Raw genomic sequence first — 18,563 nt, 5'->3', positions numbered from 1 at the left:
GATTAATATTATTCTAAAGGCAAGTGACACATAGCCTGATGGCAATGTACATGGTCCTGTTATTCTCTGAGGCAGAAGCTGTTTGCATTGCCAACTTGTCCTGTGAGAGGAAAACTGGTGCACCAAGATCTGAATCTTTGTCATATGTTCACTGCCACGATCTGTGGAAGCCATTTTGAAGTTTCACATCTTTATAGCTGAAAGTAGTCGAGCGGCTTTCTCAACAAGGAACCAAGTCAGCAATGGGAAGTCCGTGCCCTACCTAATTGTTCCTCTAACAAATCGTGTTTCTATTTGACAATTAATGCACCAGAAGGCATCTCAAAACTGTTGTTACCCAGCAGGAGAGGGAGGGAAAAATAAGGAGAGATGGGGCAGGCACCGAAGGAATGGCGAAAGAGAGGAATTAAGGAGGTTTGTAAGTGGGAATAGAGTTGAGAAGGTGAAGGCAAAGAGTTCCACAGGAATGGACACCAGTGGTGGAGCAGAGGGCTTGGTGAGTGACAAGGAGCAAAGAATGGGGAAGGGGGGGGGAGATTTGCATTTATATAGCGCCTTTTGTGACCATCAACATCTGAATGGGCTTTACAGTCAATGAAGTACTTTTGAAGTGTGGTCCCTGTTATAATGTAGGAAATATGGCAGCTAATGTATACACCACAAACTCCCAAAGACAGCAGTGTGATAATGATCAGAAAATCTGTTTTTAATGGAGGGATAAATGTTAGCCAGGACACGGTGGATAACTCCCCTGCGCTTCGTCCAATAGTGTCAGGGAATATCTTGTGTTCGCCTGAGAGAGCAGTCAGGGCTTCGGGTTAATATCTCTCTCCGACAGTGCATTGCTTTATCTACCCTCAGTGTGGCACTGGTCTGTTAATCTTGGTGCTCAAATCCTCAGGAGCCCAGAACCCTGTGGCTCAGAGGCACAGACGGCCCAGGGCATTTGGGGGAAAATAAGGGCGGAGGTGAGGCCATGGAGGGATTTGTAAATGGAATTCTGAAATCAAGTTGTTGGCACGCCAACTCATTTCCTGACCAGAAAGCCTGTGGGCCTAGCCTGCTACCGTCAGTTACAAAAGAGGTCCCATTTGGGTCTCAGGCATCAACATGGCTGCCACCAATTCAGGCAGTGGGCAGGGAGCGTCCATTCAGGCATAGGTGCAGAATCAAGCTGATGAAGATCATGAAAGGAGATGGAAATGCAAATACAGTGCGATAGAGGCCTTCAAGAGACAGGCCTGGATATTGTTCAAGATGGGTTTAAATCCCACGAGCTAGGGGGAATTCAAATTCAATTGATAAAAATGGAGTAAAGTTCTAGTCTCATTATTAATGATCATGAATGACCAGATTGTTGTAAAAGCTCATGTGGTTCACTAATGTCCTCTCGGGACAGAAACCTGCCACCTTTACTGGGCCTGATTTACATGTTGCTCCTGATACACAGCAACCCGGTTGATTCTTAACTGCACTCTGGGATGGCCGAGTGAGCCAGGCCGTTATTGGAAACATCTACAGACAAAAGCACTGTGGGTGTACACACACCACAGCGACTGCAGCAGTGCAGGCAGCCCAACACCACCTTCTCAAGAGCAACTTGGGATTCACAATAAATCCTAACCTTGCCAACAACTGAATTTTAAAAAAAGGAAAGAGAAATTTAAAAGGAAAAGAATACGCCGAACATTTAAAATAAAAGTCTGTAGTTTGGTCTTCAACCTGAGTGACGATGAGTCTCTCTGAGTCTGGGGCAGGAACACAAATACTAAAAAGCAGACTAATTGTGAATGAGTAGCTTTGTTCAGCAATTGTTCTTTTTTGTGACAGGAGACACACACCATACATGAACCAGACCGACTACAGGATATTTGAACTCAACAAACGATTACAGAACTGGGCAGAGGTAAAACACAGTATCTTTTTTAAAAATTGTTGTTTGTAAACTTTGCTCATTAATGGGGGAGTTTTAGCACAGGAGAATGTTAAAGTGGTAAAGCAAAAAGTGCAGAGGATAATGAGTGGTAAAGCAAAAAGTGCAGAGGATACTGGAAGTCTGCAGAGGGATTTGGATAGTTTAAGTGAATGGGCTAGGGTCTGGCAGATGGAATGCAATGTCGACAAATGTGAGGTTATCCATTTTGGTAGGAATAACAGCAAAAGGGATTATTATTTAAATGATAAAATATTAAAACATGTTGCTGTGCAGAGGGACCTGGGTGTCCTAGTGCATGAGTCGCAAAATGTTGGTTTACAGGTGCAACAGGTGATTAAGAAGGCAAATGGAGATTTGTCCTTCATTGCTAGAGGGATGGAGTTTAAGACAAGGGAGGTTATGCTACAACTGTATACGGTGTTAGTGAGGCCACACCTGGAGTATTGTGTTCAGTTTTGGTCTCCTTACCTGAGAAAGGACGTACTGGCACTGGAGGGTGTGCAGAGGAGATTCACTAGGTTAATCCCAGAGCTGAAGGGGTTGGATTATGAGGAGAGGTTGAGTAGACTGGGACTGTACTCGTTAGAATTTAGAAGGATGAGGGGGGATCTTATAGAAACATATAAGATTATGAAGGGAATAGATAGGATAGATGCGGGCAGGTTGTTTCCACTGGCGGGTGAAAGCAGAACTAGGGGGCATTAAAAATAAGGGGAAGTAGATTTAGGACTGAGTTTAGGAGGAACTTCTTCACCCAAAGGGTTGTGAATCTATGGAATTCCTTGCCCAGTGAAGCAGTTGAGGCTCATTCATTAAATGTTTTCAAGATAAAGATAGATAGTTTTTTGAAGAATAAAGGAATAAAAGGTGATAGTTTCGGGCGGGAAAGTGGAGCTGAGTCCACAAAAGATCAGCCATGATCTCATTAAATGGCGGAGCAGGCCCGAGGGGCCAGATGGCCGACTCCTGTTCCTAGTTCTTATGTTCTTATGTTACACTTTCAGTAACAGGTTCTTTGTGTCACCATCAAACACTCCCAGGACAGGTACAGCACGGGGTTAGATACAGAGTAAATCTCCCTCTACACTGTCCCCATCAAACACTCCCAGGACAGGTACAGCACAGGGTTAGATACAGAGTAACAGTCCCTCTACACTGTCCCCATCAAACACTCCCAGGACAGGTACAGCACGGGGTTTGATACAGAGTAACAGTCCCTCTACACTGTCCCCATCAAACACTCCCAGGACAGGTACAGCACGGGGTTAGATACAGAGTAAAGCTCCCTCTACACTGTCCCCATCAAACACTCCCAGGACAGGTACAGCATGGAGTTAGATACAGAGTAAAGCTCCCTCTACACTGTCCCCATCAAACACTCCCAGGACAGGTACAGCACGGGGTTTGATACAGAGTAACAGTCCCTCTACACTGTCCCCATCAAACACTCCCAGGACAGGTACAGCACGGGGTTAGATACAGAGTAAAGCTCCCTCTACACTGTCCCCATCAAACACTCCCAGGACAGGTACAGCATGGAGTTAGATACAGAGTAAAGCTCCCTCTACACTGTCCCCATCAAACACACCCAGGACAGGTACAGCACAGGGTTAGATACAGAGTAAAGCTCCCTCTACACTGTCCCCATCAAACACTCCCAGGACAGGTACAGCACGAGGTTAGATACTGAGTAAAGCTCCCTCTACACTGTCCCCATCAAACACTCCCAGGACAGGTACAGCACAGTGTTAGATACAGAGTAAAGCTCCCTCTGCACTGTCCCCATCAAACACTCCCAGGACAGGTACAGCACGGGGTTAGATACAGAGTAAAGCTCCCTCTGCACTGTCCCCATCAAACACTCCCAGGACAGGTACAGCACGGGGTTAGGTACAGAGTAAAGCTCCCTCTACACTGTCCCCATCAAACACTCCCAGGACAGGTACAGCACGGAGTTAGATACAGAGTAAAGCTTCCTCTACACTGTCCCCATCAAACACTCCCAGGACAGGTACAGTACGGGGTTAGATACAGAGTAAAGCTCCGTCTACACTGTCCCCATCAAACACTCCCAGGACAGGTACTGCACGGGGTTAGATACAGAGTAAAGCCCCCTCTACACTGTCCCCATCAAACACTCCCAGGACAGGAATGTGACTAAATATCTGTTCCCCTGTATCCGCTGGCTGTTGGGAGGCCTATAGTACAACCCCAACATTGTGATTGCACCCTTCCTATTCATGAGCTCTCCTCATAATACCTCATTGCTGGATCCCTCCAAGATATCCTCCCTCATCCCAGCTGTGATATGTTCCCTAACCAGTAATGCAACTTCCCCACCCTTTCTGCTACCCCCTCTCATCTAAATCATCAATATCCCGGAATGTTAAGCTGCCAGTCCTGTCCCTCCTTTAACCATGTCTCCATAACAGCAACAATATCATAATTCCCCACATTAATCCAAGCTCTAAGTTCATCTGTCTTACCTGTTATACTTCTTGCGTTGAAGCAAACGCACTCCAGACTTCCAGACCCACTGAGATCAGCAACGTCTCTCTGCCTGCTCGCCCTCTTTGCTATATTTGTCTTAGTCTTAAGCTCTTCTCCAGTCTCTACACTTGCTGGCCTGCTGCTCTGGTTCCCACCCCCCGCCATACTAGTTTAAACCCTCCCGAACCACATTTTCAAACCCCCCGGCCAGGATATGGGTACCCCTCCAGTTTAGGTGCAACCCATCCTGCTTGTATAGGTCCCACCTTCCCTGGAATGCACTCCAATGATCCAAATGTCTGAAGCCCTCCCCTCTGCACCAGCTCTTTAGCCAAGGTTCAACTGTAGTATCTCTCTGCTCCTAGCCTCATTAGCACGTGGCACGGCGAGTAATCCTGAAATGACTACCCTCGAGGACCTGCTTTTTAGCTTACTACCTAACTCCCTGTAATGTCTTTGCAGGACTTTACTCCTCTTCCCGCCTATGTCATTTGTACCAATGTGGACAATGACAACTGCCTGTTTGCCCTCCCGTTTCAGGATGTTCTATACGTGCTCAGAGACATGCATGACCCTGGCACCAGGGAGGCAACACACCATCCTGGAGTCTCTTTTGTGACCACAGAAGCACCTATCTGTGCTCCTGACTATCGAATCCCCAATTCGTATTGTTCTATTCTGCTTTGCCCCCCTCCTCTTGGGAATAAGTAATATATCTGCTTTTCTTACTCATTCTCTCTCCCATTCTAGCTCATTGTGTCATACCCTTACTCACACACAATCTTCCTTATCCTCCCGTCCCACTCTCTTTTTCTCTCTCTCACAATCTCTCTTGTATTATCTTGCTCGATCTCTCTCCATATTTTTCATTTTCTCTCATCTTTCCTTCACTCAGTCTTTCTCATTCTGTTGCCCGCTATTTCTCTCTTATTCTTTCCATTGGGCTTCCACCGCATTTGTTTTCACACTTTCATTCTCTCTTTCTTCTCACATTTCAACCTTCTAACTCAGTCTCCTTTCTTTAGGAATGCGACAATCTCTGGTGGGATGCCTTTACCACCGAGTTTTTTGAAGATGACGCCATGTTAACCATCACCTTCTGTTTGGAAGATGGGCCCAAGCGATACAGTGAGTGCAGTAGTCCCATTGTTTCCCAATAGCACTTCGATAATCTGATGCCATGCTCCTTGACGACACCAACAGTGAGCTTCCACACATTGTCCGATATGAACCTTTGTGCAGGTGTTGCTGAACCCTCATCTGAGAACTATTTATTGTACTATCTGATAAAGAGCTAAATGATCTGCAAACGCCCAGAGGTAGAGGCGTCTTCTCTGTGCAGGAAACTCCCAGGTTCAGTTCCGGGTCTGCACTGTATTCAATGATCTGTATTTTGTCTCAGTGTGGAGGGCAAAAGAACATCCCACAAGGTTTCTGCTGCTGATCGTCTCCAAGTCGGACGTTTGTGGGTCCAAGATCCGCTTCAGTGATTTGATCACAAAATGTAATCTGACATCTGACTGCAGTACCGAGGGAGTGCTGCAGTGTCAGAGGTGCTGTCTGTCAGGCGAGTTGTTAAACCGAGGCTCTGGGTGAAATTCTCGACTTCGCGACACTGCAAACGTGAACCACGATTGAGCAGAGAATCGGGCGCCGGGCTAAAATCAAGGTCCACGCCCGGCACCGATTCGAGTGCCATGCTTTGGTCCCTCGCTGGTGGTGGTAACCAGGCTTACGCCCGGAGCTGGTGGTGGCATGCAAAACTGGCATTTGTATGTGATTAACGGGTTGGACACATTTGTTCTGCCCGTCCGCGATACTCTGTTCCTCTCAGGCGGAAGTCTCGAGGGTGTTAATTACTGCAAGTATTTACAAACATGGACTTGATGCCATGGCTGCGGAGGAGGAGCGGGAGGCTAGAAAAACAGTGAGAAACTGTTGAAAACTGTCGTGCTTGCTGGGGGGTGGCTGCCCAAGCCAGGGGCAGTAGCGGGTAGTGATTTGGTGCCAAGTCCATGGACTGGGGGGGGGGGGCCTCAGGATCGGGGTGGGACGGCTCAGACCGCCATTGCTGCAGTCTGTATTTTAAATGCACCCCTTTGGTGCGACTTACAGACTCCTGGCTGCTCTCACTGCTGAGTGCTGCCTGTGTCCTTTAAACCCTCAGACGGCCTCTGGTCATCTGGGAGCCCCCCAGGCCGCCCCTCTGGACACCCTCATATCCCAGCTGCATCATCAAGGACCCAATCAGCAGCCCACCAGGTGTGGGCACCCCTCAGAAGCACTGCCCCATTGCAGAAGAAGCAGGGGATCAGCAGAGCTCACCCCAACCAGAGGACACCTGTACCGCAGCCTTATGGAACCCTTCATGGTTCTCTGCCCCTCTCAGGGCAGCGGACTCACCAGCGACCCCCACCCCTCCGGATCTCCTCCAGGTGAGAGTTCCAGTACTGGCTGCCTCTGGCACCACCTCCCAGGCTTGAGTGTGCAGCCCACACTGGGGAAGAGGGTGTCCCTCCACTCCTCTCTGGTATGGAGCTGTGGGCCCACCAGGAATTCCTCACCTTGGGGGGCATATCTTCTCTGAACCATCTTGGTGGCTGCAGTGAGTTTGTGGTAAGTGGCATGCTTAAAAACAGATCCAGCTGCCTGACTCTCTGGCGCTAACTCTGACCTCCTGGGGTTAGAATGCCCACTGGACCAGGAATTGCTCAGAACTCGCACCAGCAGAGTTCTGGCCCATTAGCATGTCCTGGATTGCTCCAGAAATAGCATCCCCAATGGGACCTTGAACTGCACGTAATTCATTCCTAATGTTAATACTTAGGGTGGGATTCTCCGACTGTGTCTGCCAAGGTGGACTTCTCCGCATCTCGCCCATGGCGTTCTTGCGGTGGGCGGGCGGAAGAATCCAGTCCTTAGTCTCCCAAACGGAGAATTTTGCCCTCTGTCTTTTCTCTCAGGCGAATGTTAAAGATCCCGTGGCATAATTTAATAGAAGAGCAGTGTCCAGGGAAATATGTATCTTCAACCGACATCACTAAAGATATGTTATGAAGTCTCCGAGATCTTATTGCCATTGCGAGACCTGGCTATGTGAAAATTGGCTACTGATTTATTATATAAAAGCAGTGATGGCACTTCAAAAATGAACTTAATTGGCTGTAAAATACTTTGGGGTTTGCTGAAAGCATGAATAGCTGTAGAGAAATGCACGTTCTTTTTTGACAATCTGTTGACGCTCATTGCCCCGACTCTCTCAGTGAATGGACTATTGGAGGAAGACAGCACCAGAGGAACTACTATTGGAGAAAGATAGGTACCTTCAAATCAACTAATAATTTCCCACTATTTCCAACTCTCCCACAGCTATTGGTCGGACTTTGATCCCACGCTATTTTCGCAGTATCTTCGAGGGAGGGGCAACTGACCTGTACTACGTCCTCAAGCACCCAAAGGAATCATTCCACAATAATTTTGTGTCATTGGATTGTGACCAATGTACAATGGTGACACAGCATGGGAAGCCCATGTTCACTAAGGTATGACTTAACTCAGGAAACACACCAGGTACACATTGCTGCCCAAGGCTGTCACTTGTGGGGCCCACAGTGGGAAAATGGGGTGGGGATTGAGTCCCTGTTTGATGTTTTCCACAGGCAGGGTTTGAGTCTGCACTGCAGCTCGAGGTATGGATTCTGCACCATGAAATGAGGCATGTTGACTTGTGTTATGTCCAGTGATTGACAAATTAAGATCAGTTCCATGTTGTTAACCCGTTCGGATTAATAACTGCACTGAGACTGGCCTAAGCTCATTACATAGGACCCTTATGGTTAACGCCATCCCTCCAGGTTGACTGGTGTCCCAAGTAGTTAAGGAGTTAACATCCTGGGCAGGCACTGCTGCAAGCAACTTGGGAGAGAGATACCATGGAGGCTTTGAACCCTGGTCCCCGAGTTAAATTTGCAGAGGTGGAGGGTCTGTTTAATTTTTTGCCCCTTTCTTTGCCTCTGTCAGTGACATACAACATCCTTGTGAAATTCTTTCCAGGCAGTTGCTGCTCTGACATCAAGCATAAGAAAATGCATGAGAATTGTCCAGGGCTCATTGTTCAACCAGCTCTATGCTTTCCTCCACTGAGCTGGGTTTTGTGCCCTAACTCAGTGCGACAACCCCTGCCATTTCATCAGGCCGGTATTCTGACCTTCTCAACCTTGCCCCTCGCCTGAGGTGTGGTGATCCTCAGGTTAAATCATCACCAGTCAGCTCTTCCCCTCAAAGGGAAAAGCAGCCTCTGGTCATCTGGGACTACAGCAACTTTACTTTATTCTGACCAACTAAGGCACAAAGATTTATTTCAAGGACTAACTTTGCAGAACAACTTGGGATGGATGATAAATTCTGGCTTTCCTGTAACATCTCACCAATGAAAGAGACCAAGCGTAAGGGTGATTTCTAATGAAGCTGAAAAGTGTGAGCTGTAACTGTGAGGGTGTAGTAGTGTTAGAATTGACACATGTATTCGTGCAGGGGCACCAGTTTGGCAGCCCCTGGTCACGGCTCCCCTACCGCTGTCGCCGGCCAGGTACTCCACCAGCCCGGTAGTGGGGGCGGCCCTGTGGATATGGGGCCAGTGGAGGAGGCATGTAGGCAGGGTGGGTGCGTCTGTCTGGGCTCCAATATGTGATAACCATCGATTCGCCCCCGGGAACTTGGATGGAGGGTTTCGAACATGGTGGCGGGCTGGGGTGGGGAGGGTGGGCGATATGTTCCTGGAGGGGAGCTTTGCGGGTTTGAGGGGCTTAGAGGAGAAATTTGGGCTGGTAAGGGGAAATGACTTTAGGTACTTACAGATGCGGGACTTTGTACGCAGACAGGTCCCATCCTTCCCACACCTCCCGCCAATAGGGATCCAGGACAGAATAGTCTCTAGAGGAGAAGGAGGAGAGGGTAGAGTCTCGGAGATCTACAAGGTGCTCATGAAGGGGGAAGAGTCCCAGACGGAGGAACTGAAACTCAAATGGGAGGAGGAGTTTGGCGGGGAGATGGAGGACGGGCTGTGGGCGGAAGCTCTGAGTAGGGTAAACTCAACCGGAACATGTGCCAGGCTCGGCCTGATTCAATTTAAGGTCGTTCACCGGGCCCACATGACGGTAGCTCGGATGAGCAAATTCTTTGGGGTAGAGGACAAGCGCTAGATGCGCGGGAGGACCAGCGAACCATGTTCACATGTTTTGGGCGTGATCTAAGCTTAGGCGGTACTGGGAGGGATTTGCGGGGCTCATGTCCCGGGTGCTGAAAACAAGGGTGGTGATGAGTCCAGGGGTGGCAATTTTCGGGGTTTCGGAAGACCCGGGAGTCCAGGGGGAGAAAGAGGCAGATGTTCTGGCCCTTGCTGCCCTAGTAGCCCGGCGGCGAATACTGCTGGCCTGGAGGGACTCAAAACCCCCGAAGACCAAACTATGGCTTTCGGACATGTCAAGTTTTCTGGGTATGGAATAAATTAAGTTCGCCTTGAGGGAATCTGTACTGGGGTTCGCCCGAAGGTGGCAACCATTCATCGACTTCTTCGCGGGAGAGTGAACGTCAGCAGGGGCGGAGGGAGAGGAAGAGGGGGATAGGGGGGGGGGGAGATTAGGGTAGAGTAGGAGGGATAAATAGGCGGGTAGTGTCTGGGGGAGAGGAGCGGGCATGTGCAGTATGGTTTGATTCAAGTATTGGTTTTATATTGATGTTTGCACATTTCTGTTATCTGTAACTGTTTACAATGCCAAAAAATACCTCAATACGTTTGCTTAAAAAAAAAGAATTAACACATGTAATGATGTACCATTGTTATTTATCAGGTATGTGTGGAGGGACGGTTATATCTGGAGTTCATGTTTGATGATATGATGAGGATTAAGACCTGGCATTTTAACATCCGACAGCACCGAGAGCTGATCCCACGCAGCATCCTCGCAATGAATGTGAGTATCTTCTTTCGAATGGCTGGAGCCCTTCACCCACTCAGATCTGTAAACTCTGCTACTTGTCCTCAGTGGCTCCAACACTGGAGCACTCGCTGTGGACACTGCTGTGTTGAAATGAACAAATATTGAACTCTCCGACCTCCAATTTAACAAACGCTGAAACCCAGAAGAGAGCTTCCTTCAGAGATTTCTAGTTCCAGTTCAAACACTTTGAGAGGGTTTGGAGGGAGCAGTCCTTTTCAAAAAAAAAAATGTTTATTGAAAATTTTCATTGTAAACAATATAATGTAAAACAATTATGGGGTGCACAGTGGTTAGCACAGTTGCTTCACAGCTCCAGGGTCCCAGGTTCGATTCCCAGCTTGGGTCACTGTCTGTGCGGAGTCTGCACATCCTCCCTGTGTCTGCGTGGGTTTACTCCGGGTGCTCCGGTTTCCTCCCACAGTCCAAAAATGTGCAGGTTAGGTGGATTGGCCATGCTAAATTGCCCTTAGTGTCCAAAATCGTTGGGTTGGGTGGGGTTACTTGGTTACGGGGATGGGGCGGGGGGGTGGGCTTGGGGAGGGTGCTCTTTCCAAGGGCCGGTGCAGACTCGATGGGCCGAATGGTCTCCTTCTGCTCTGTAAATTCTATGATTAATTCAAATTACAATGACAAAGAATATGACAATCAATCAAAAGCACAAATTAACTTAACCCCCCCCCCCCAACATTAAACTAAACCCCTTAACAACTGAGGGTGACTCGCTCTTTAAAAAAGGGAATGATAGGGCGGCATGTGGCGCAGTGGTTAGCACTAGGACTGCGGAGCTGAGGACCTGGGTTCGAATCCCGGCCATGGGTCATTGTCCGTGTGGAGTTTACACATTCTCCCCATGTCTGTGTGGGTTTCACCCCACAACCTAAAGATGTGCAGGTTAGGTGGATTGGCCGCGCTAAATTGCCCCTTAATTGGAAAAAAGAAAATTGGGTACTCTTAAAAATTTTTTTTAAGGGAATGGCTGCCATCTTGGGTAGCACCCTTCTACTGACCCCCTGATGGTGAACTTGCCTTCTCCAAATGTAAGAATGACATGAGGTCACCCAACCAGGCCGAGGCACTGGATGGAGTAGGAGATCTCCATCCAGACAGAACTCATCTCCGTGCTTTTAACGAGGCAAAGGTCAGGACATCCGCCTTCACCCCCAACTGCAGCACCGGCGCGTCTGATACCCCAAACATGGCCTTCAACGGAAATTGCTCCAGATCGACATTAAGTAGCTCTGACATAGTGTGGAAGAAAGAGACCCAAAAGCTTACTAAATTGGGACAGAACCAGAACATAGGAGTGTGGTTAGCCAGTCCCCGAAAACAAAATCCTTGACTCCAGAGAAAAATCTCAACCTTGAACTGGATCAGACTAAGTCGAGCACAAGACGACGTGGAGTTGACCCTGTGAAGAGCCTCGCTCCGTGCCTCATCATCCAGAATAGGACCCAATTCGCCCTCCTGTGTCACCTTTACCTCATTGAATGGAGCCAGCTCTGCTGATAGGATCTTGCTGTATATGCCCAAAATAACCCCCTCCAGCAGACCCGCCTAAAGACAAAATCCTCTTCAATAGGGAGGAGGGTGATGCCAAGGTGAAAGAGGGAAAAGCCTTGCATGAAGAATCATAAATCTGGAAGTATCTGCACAGTTTGGAACCAGGGAGTTGAAATTTTTCCAACAGCTTCTTAAAGTTGGCAAACCTTCCCTCCACGAACAAGTCCCCAAATTGCTCCGAAACCTTCCTCTTCCATGACCTAAACGCTACGTCTAGACTCGCTGGCAAAAAGAGATGCCTCTTCTGGCCACTGCAGCACTGTTCCTGGAGTGACTGGAGAGCCGATGGTTAATCTGATTGCGGCAGTTCTCCATGGCAGAAGGCCACTTTCTGCCAATCCATTCTCATACCAGCCTGACATGACATTGGATGTGTTGGGGTCAGTGTAGATGCATTCACCGTCATCTTGGAGAGTCTGGCCCTCCTCCTGGTTTCCACTTATCAGCACAATCTGGAGTGGGCCTCAAACCGTAACTCAGAATGGAAATATTTCCAATGAAGAAAAGGCTCGATCCCATATCATCGGTGAAGGAGTAAAATTCTTCCTTGTGTTGCTACATGTTGCCTTTTTAAAATGATAGACCATTGATGCCTAAAGTGTGCCTCCCTTGATGATACTGGCCATTAAGAATGAATAACACTCCCCACTGTCCCGTCTCCCCTCACAAAAAGCACAAACTCAAATTCTTAAAATAAACCCATGACCCTGCTCCGAGTTTCTGGTAATGTGGGAGAATGCGAGGTTTTGCACCAACCTGCTCATTAATCTGTATTCCTTTTTTCAAACAGTCCCAGGACCCACAGATGCTGGATCAGCTGTCAAAGAACATCACAAGATGTGGCCTGTCCAACTCTACTCTCAACTACCTCCGAGTAAGCACAGTGTAAAGTGGTCTAGTTTTAAAATCGTCATGGAAGAAACAAGGCATCACAGACTCGTCACGAAACCCTACGTGTTCTTTAGAAAATGATAATTGAAAGGACATTTCAAATTCCAGCTGAATATATTTAATCTTTCTGGCAGTGGGTTTCTTTCCGCATTAATTGTTGCTTTCCTCGTGTGGTCCTTTTGTCACTGCTCGAATCCAATGCAATTCGCTATTGTGCGTGAGAGAACATCAGGGAATGCAACTAGTGGACTGCCTTTCACATCTTGCTAAAGGGCTCCAGTCCCCCTTCTGTTTAACAGAGTGACACGGTTTAATAGTGTATTTAGTTGAGCACTCTGCTAATTTCAATATCCTATGGTAAGGGTTACCAAACTGTGGCCCCTGAGCTTTAGTCCTCAGTACCCAAGATGCTCACTGCCACATACTTCTACTTCTCACTTGTTTGAATTTGGGGGTCTGGATGGGCTGTCCCAAACTCAGCGATCTCATTTCTGGGTAGAGTGATGTTGTGTTGTGGGACTGGGCCTGGGTGACTTCAAATCCTCCCATGGACAAATTATGATGCTGAATTTCATAAATCTGCTAATTTTGTGTATGGCTCAGGAAGACATGTCTACAAAGTTGTTCAATTATCATTTAAAAAAATATGAAATGACATGTCCTCCTGGGAAGGGTAACTCTGGTCCCACAGTGCATGTATTTTAATATTCATTCCTGAGATGAGGGGGTCGATGTTACTACCCATTCCTTGGACGGAATTCTCCGTAATCAGCGCGATGTTCGCCGACCGGCGCCAAAAACGGCGCTAATCAGTCCGGCATCGCGCCGCCCCAAAGGTGCGGAATTCTCCGCATCTTGAGCGGCCGCGCCCTCACCTTGAGGGGCTAGGCCCGCACCGGACTGATTTCCGCCCCGCCAGCTGGTGGGAAAGGCCTTTGGTGCCCCGCCAGCTGGCGCGGAAATGACATTGCCGGGCGGCGCATGCGCGGGAGCGTCAGCGGCCGCTCACAGCATCCCAGCGCATGCGCAGTGGAGAGGGGCTCTTCCGCCTCCGCCATAGTGGAGACCATGGCAAAGGCGGAAGGAAAAGACTGCCCCCATGGCACAGGCCCGCCCCGGATCGGTGGGCCCCGATCGCGGACCAGGCCACTGTGGGGGCACCCCCTGGGGCCAGATGGCCCCTCCCCCCCCCCCCCCCCCCCCCCACCAGGACCCCGGAGCCCGCCCGCGCCGCCTTGTCCCACCGGTAAGAGAGGTGGTTTAATCCACGCCGGCGGGACAGGCATTCCAGCAGTGGGACTTCGGCCCATCTGGGCCGGAGAATCGCCGGGGGGGGACCGCCAACCGGCACGATCCCCACCCCCCTCCCCGCCGCTGAATCTCCGGTGCCGGAGAATTCGGCAACCGGCGGGGGCGGGATTCACGCCAGCCCCCGGCGATTCTCCGACCTGGCGGGGGGTCGGAGAATCCCGCCCCTTGTGTCTGAAATATGTTCAATGTCATACTAGCCTCTGATGATTTACAGGCCTCTTAAAGAGGTGGTAGGCCTTTTGCACATACCAATGAGAAGCCTCATCAGGAGGATCCACGAGTGCTCAGCAGAGCAGGATCCAGATCTGATCCTCTCTGGTTTTGGTTGGAATTCTGCAGCCTGCACAAAATGTTCCTCCTGTGTAGCCGGGAGGAGCAGGAGTAATGATCCAATCTCCGCAACACTCCCGAATACTGCTGTTGGCTGCTGTCATCTCTCCATGTTCTCCTTCTCCCACCTTTGAGGACTTTCTGGGAGCCATTGGTGGTGAGCCAGGTGACCCCAAACTCGCAGAGCACTGGGCATCAGCTGCTTCTGGAGATAGAATGATATTGACAGCTCACTCTGACTAACATAGGGCCTAAGGCCAAATTTGGGTGACACAGGTTAGATACATGCTCCATTGGTAATGCAGAACAATACAAACGCTTTCCCCTTTAAGGATTAGGAAATCCAAAGTTGACAGCTCTCAATGTCCAGAGTCTCTCCACATCGTCATCTAGAATATCAGTGTCATGATCAATCTTCTGTGAATCAAGGTGCATAATTGTTTTTTCTTGTTATCTGTTTATGTCCCTCTTTTATCCAATTCTGCTTTTCACTCTCAACCCGTCTTCTTCCTCCTACAAATATATTCTTACCTTTTCATACCGTCCCTTGCTCGCTCTTTCGCAGCTCTGTGTTATTTTGGAGCCAATGCAGGAGCTGATGTCCAGGCATAAAACCTACAGCTTAAGCCCCAGGGACTGCCTCAAGACATGCTTGTTTCAGAAGTGGCAGCGGATGGTTGCTCCCCCTGGTAAGTGCGTGAGAGATTTTGTGAATCTGTAGTTCCTGCATGTCGGCAACAGCAAAAGTAAATGAGAAAAATATCACTTGCACATAAAAAAATTTAAACCGGCGGCTGGAAAATGAGACCTTTTGCATTATTTTAGCAGGCATGGTGAGGGATTGTTTTAGGCACCGATGCCCTGTACGGTTAGGTTAAAATGCCCTGTACCCAAAGGACTGTTAAAAGATTGGGACTGGTCATTTTTTAGGCATTCCTGGCGGCCAGCTGTAAAAGGTGTTAAACTCCCTGCACTTCCATATTGTAAACACGGGGCCTAATGACAGTTGTTGAAATCACTCTGCGTAGTGACTGTCAACAAAAAGTACATCATATTAAAGCATGTCACTTTAGGACCCCGCAAGAGCAGGGGTGCTCCCTTTGTGATCAAGACCATCCCAAATCTACCTCCAGTTGCTGCTCCAGCTGTCATCTCTCAACTCATTGTCACCAGCAAGGCAAGGGTCCGGACATTCACTTTTCCAAAACGGATACGGTGCACATGGCTGCACGACCGACAAGCTTCCCAAACAATGGTAATGAAGCTCAAAGCCTAATTTTGGGCTAGCTTTAGGCCTGAAAACCGGCATAAAGAACACTTCTTGAATTCCCCTGATGCTTCACTAAGTAGCTGAGTCATAAACCTCAAAGATCTTGGGGGACATTTTACGTCAATGCTGTGCCAGAAAAGCAGCTCGCCGAGGAGCAGCGGGGGCCGACAAAAGCCGGGAGATCCCATTCCCGGATCTACCTGGCTTACGACGCCTTGTGAAATAAATGCAATCTCGCGAGACGTTGCGATATAAGTCCTGCCCATTGTGGGTAGGGTCACTTTTTGGCAAATCTGCATATTATTAATTCTTAAATGAGTTTATTGTAACTGATGTCTGTATCTTCAAGGAGGGGGGGAAGGGGAAAAAAGGACAGTTTCCTGCTCCTCTGAACCATGTTACGCATGTGTGCCTGTAATAAAAACTGAAAGTGCTGAAAAAACTTAGTAAGTCTGGCAGCATCTGTGGGTGTAGAAACAGAATCAATGTTTCAAGTCTAACACGACCATGTTCAGAAGAGTCACATTGAATTCAAACATAGAAACATACATGGAAAATAGAAGCAAGAGGCTGCCATTCGGCCCTTCGAGCCTGCATTATGATCATAGCTGATCATCAAGTTCAATACCCTATTCCCGCCTTCCCCCATATCCCTTGATCCCGTTCAGCTGGGAGTTTCTCCCTCGGTCTGTCGGCGAGTTCCCCACTGCTCTTCAGACCATTTCCTTGGAGTTCAGGCCACCATTTTGAAAGAGTGCCCCGATCTCTTAAGTGAGCTCGAGGGTCCCCCACACACCCGACCCCTGGGCACTATCACCCCGGGGGGTCGGAGAATGATGCCCAGAGTGTCAGAGAAAACTGGTGAGGAATAAAATATTTGTTTCCATTAGCCTCAGTGGATATAGACACTAATTCAGTGCAACTTCGAGGCCAGGCAAACTCGAAAGTCCTAGGATCTCGAGGAAGCACCGAGATGAGCGGCACGGTAGCACAGTGGATAGCACTCTTGCTTCACAGCGCCAGGGTCCCAGTTTGCTTCCCGGCCTGGGTCACTGTCTGTGCGGAGTCTGCACGTTCTCCCCCGTGTCTGCGTGGGTTTCCTCCGGGTGCTCCGGTTTCCTCCAAGTACCAAAAGACGTGCTGTTAGGTGAATTGGACATTCTGAATTCTCCCTCTTGTGTACCCGAACAGGCGCCGGAATGTGGCGACTAGGGGATTTTCATTGCAGTGTTAACGTAAGCCTACTTGTGACAATAAAGGTTATTAGGTGGTTGATGATGAAGTAGAAACCTGTCGTTGGCAGTGAGTCGGCAGCAGACAGGTGATGGACCTGCCTGGCAGTGAGTGGTTTGGCTTCTTTCCCCAAAACAAGCATTAGTCAGGGTGATAAATAACCTCATGTGGAGAGTGGTGAGTTGAGGTGGACATATCTCTTGGGCAGGTTTAAGGAGTTTTATCAGATTAAGAAATGTGAATTGATATTGGTTGTGTGTTATGCAGCTGAACCAGCGAGGCAGGCACCAAGCAAACGCAGGAAAAGGAAAATGTCCGGGGGAAGCACCATCAGCAGTGGCCCCAACTCCAACACCAACAGCAAAAAGAAGAGTCCAGCCAGTAGCTTTGCGCTGTCCAGTCAGGTACCTGTAAGCATCCACGTATCTTTGCCCTTCACTCACTGAACCGTACAAGGACAGGAAATGCCAGACTTTCCCCTTTTAACCAGGAAACCTTCTTTGGATTTTATGTTGTTTTTGTCACTTTGTTTTACTCTTTCCATCCAGCGTCAGCTTTGAACTTAATGACCACTCTGGCACCTCACCCAAGGGCCTGATGGTGGGGCCCTAGAACCACACCCAGCAAGAATCACATCTTCGGGATCTGGAGAAGAATAGGAATTTAAGGCAGGAGGGAGGGGGTAAATAATAAATAGAATAGTCGGCAAATGAAATGCATTGTTGATTGATCTTAAAAGTCACCCAATGGTTGGATCTAAGTTTCAGGACCATCTGGGTTTTCTGGAGGGAATTGGAAAGTCTACTTGGGAGTGAGAAAGAATGTGCAGCAGACCAGGATCCGTCTCAGACTAGTTATAGGGTGGTACTGGCAGAGACTTGGGAATAGATTGTCCACATTCCTTCTTGACAAAGGGTGGGATTTTCCAGCCCCGCCCGTCACTGGGGTCTTCCGGTCCCATCAAAAATCAATGGATTACTGGCTGGCCTGCCCCATCACCTGCGGCGGGTCCCACCACGGCGGGAGTGGAAAATCCCAGCCAAAGTGCATGGAGTTGTGAGAGGTGCGTTGGTCACGAGAGAGTCACAGAAATCAATCTTAATGTGGGGAGAACACACTAACAAACTGACACATGGATTCCAACCCTACAGTCAACTGTTTACTCGTGTAAAAACCACGGGCAAGATATTTATCTGTTGTCAATGCATCTAGGTGTGAGTCCAGAGTCATATGTGTGTCTGGATTGAGTTTGAATGTTTGTATTTTGAATGTTTATATTGGTATGCCTTGAATTTAAAATTCTCATTCTTGTGTTCAAATCCTTCCAGGGACTTTCCCCTGAGCCATACAATCTTCTGAGTCCTCCAAATTTTGTGCATCCCTGATTTTTGTTGCCTCAGTAGTGGTGATGTGCCTTTAGCTGTTTAGGGAATTTCCTCTCTAAATCTTGCTGCTTATCTACATCCAAAAGTATATCACGAGCACAAAAGGCAAAAATTGACACGAGCCACACAGGAAAGAATTGGGCAGGTGACCAAATTTT

The 18,563-nt window shown here is 48.6% G+C and overlaps 1 protein-coding gene across 9 annotated transcripts in view; it reads left to right on the top strand.

Moving 5' to 3' along the window:
• Positions 1 to 18,563, top strand: part of LOC140393354 (LIM domain-binding protein 1) — a 152,942-nt gene that overhangs the window by 130,224 nt on the left and 4,155 nt on the right. For 8 of the 9 annotated variants that reach the window (XM_072479728.1, XM_072479723.1, XM_072479725.1 and 5 more), the window contains 7 exons: positions 1,831 to 1,906; positions 5,452 to 5,554; positions 7,796 to 7,968; positions 10,276 to 10,398; positions 12,776 to 12,859; positions 15,083 to 15,206; positions 17,288 to 17,430. In XM_072479728.1, the coding sequence (XP_072335829.1) occupies positions 1,831 to 1,906; positions 5,452 to 5,554; positions 7,796 to 7,968; positions 10,276 to 10,398; positions 12,776 to 12,859; positions 15,083 to 15,206; positions 17,288 to 17,430 (826 nt within the window). The remainder of the gene's footprint in view (positions 1 to 1,830; positions 1,907 to 5,451; positions 5,555 to 7,795; positions 7,969 to 10,275; positions 10,399 to 12,775; positions 12,860 to 15,082; positions 15,207 to 17,287; positions 17,431 to 18,563) is intronic. The other variant, XM_072479727.1, reaches the window with a different exon arrangement.

The sequence above is a fragment of the Scyliorhinus torazame genome, chromosome 16 (assembly GCF_047496885.1).
Source record: "Scyliorhinus torazame isolate Kashiwa2021f chromosome 16, sScyTor2.1, whole genome shotgun sequence".
Lineage (NCBI taxonomy): Eukaryota > Metazoa > Chordata > Chondrichthyes > Carcharhiniformes > Scyliorhinidae > Scyliorhinus > Scyliorhinus torazame.
Note: the sequence above shows the minus strand (reverse complement) of the source record. Positions and strands in the feature narration are given on the sequence as shown.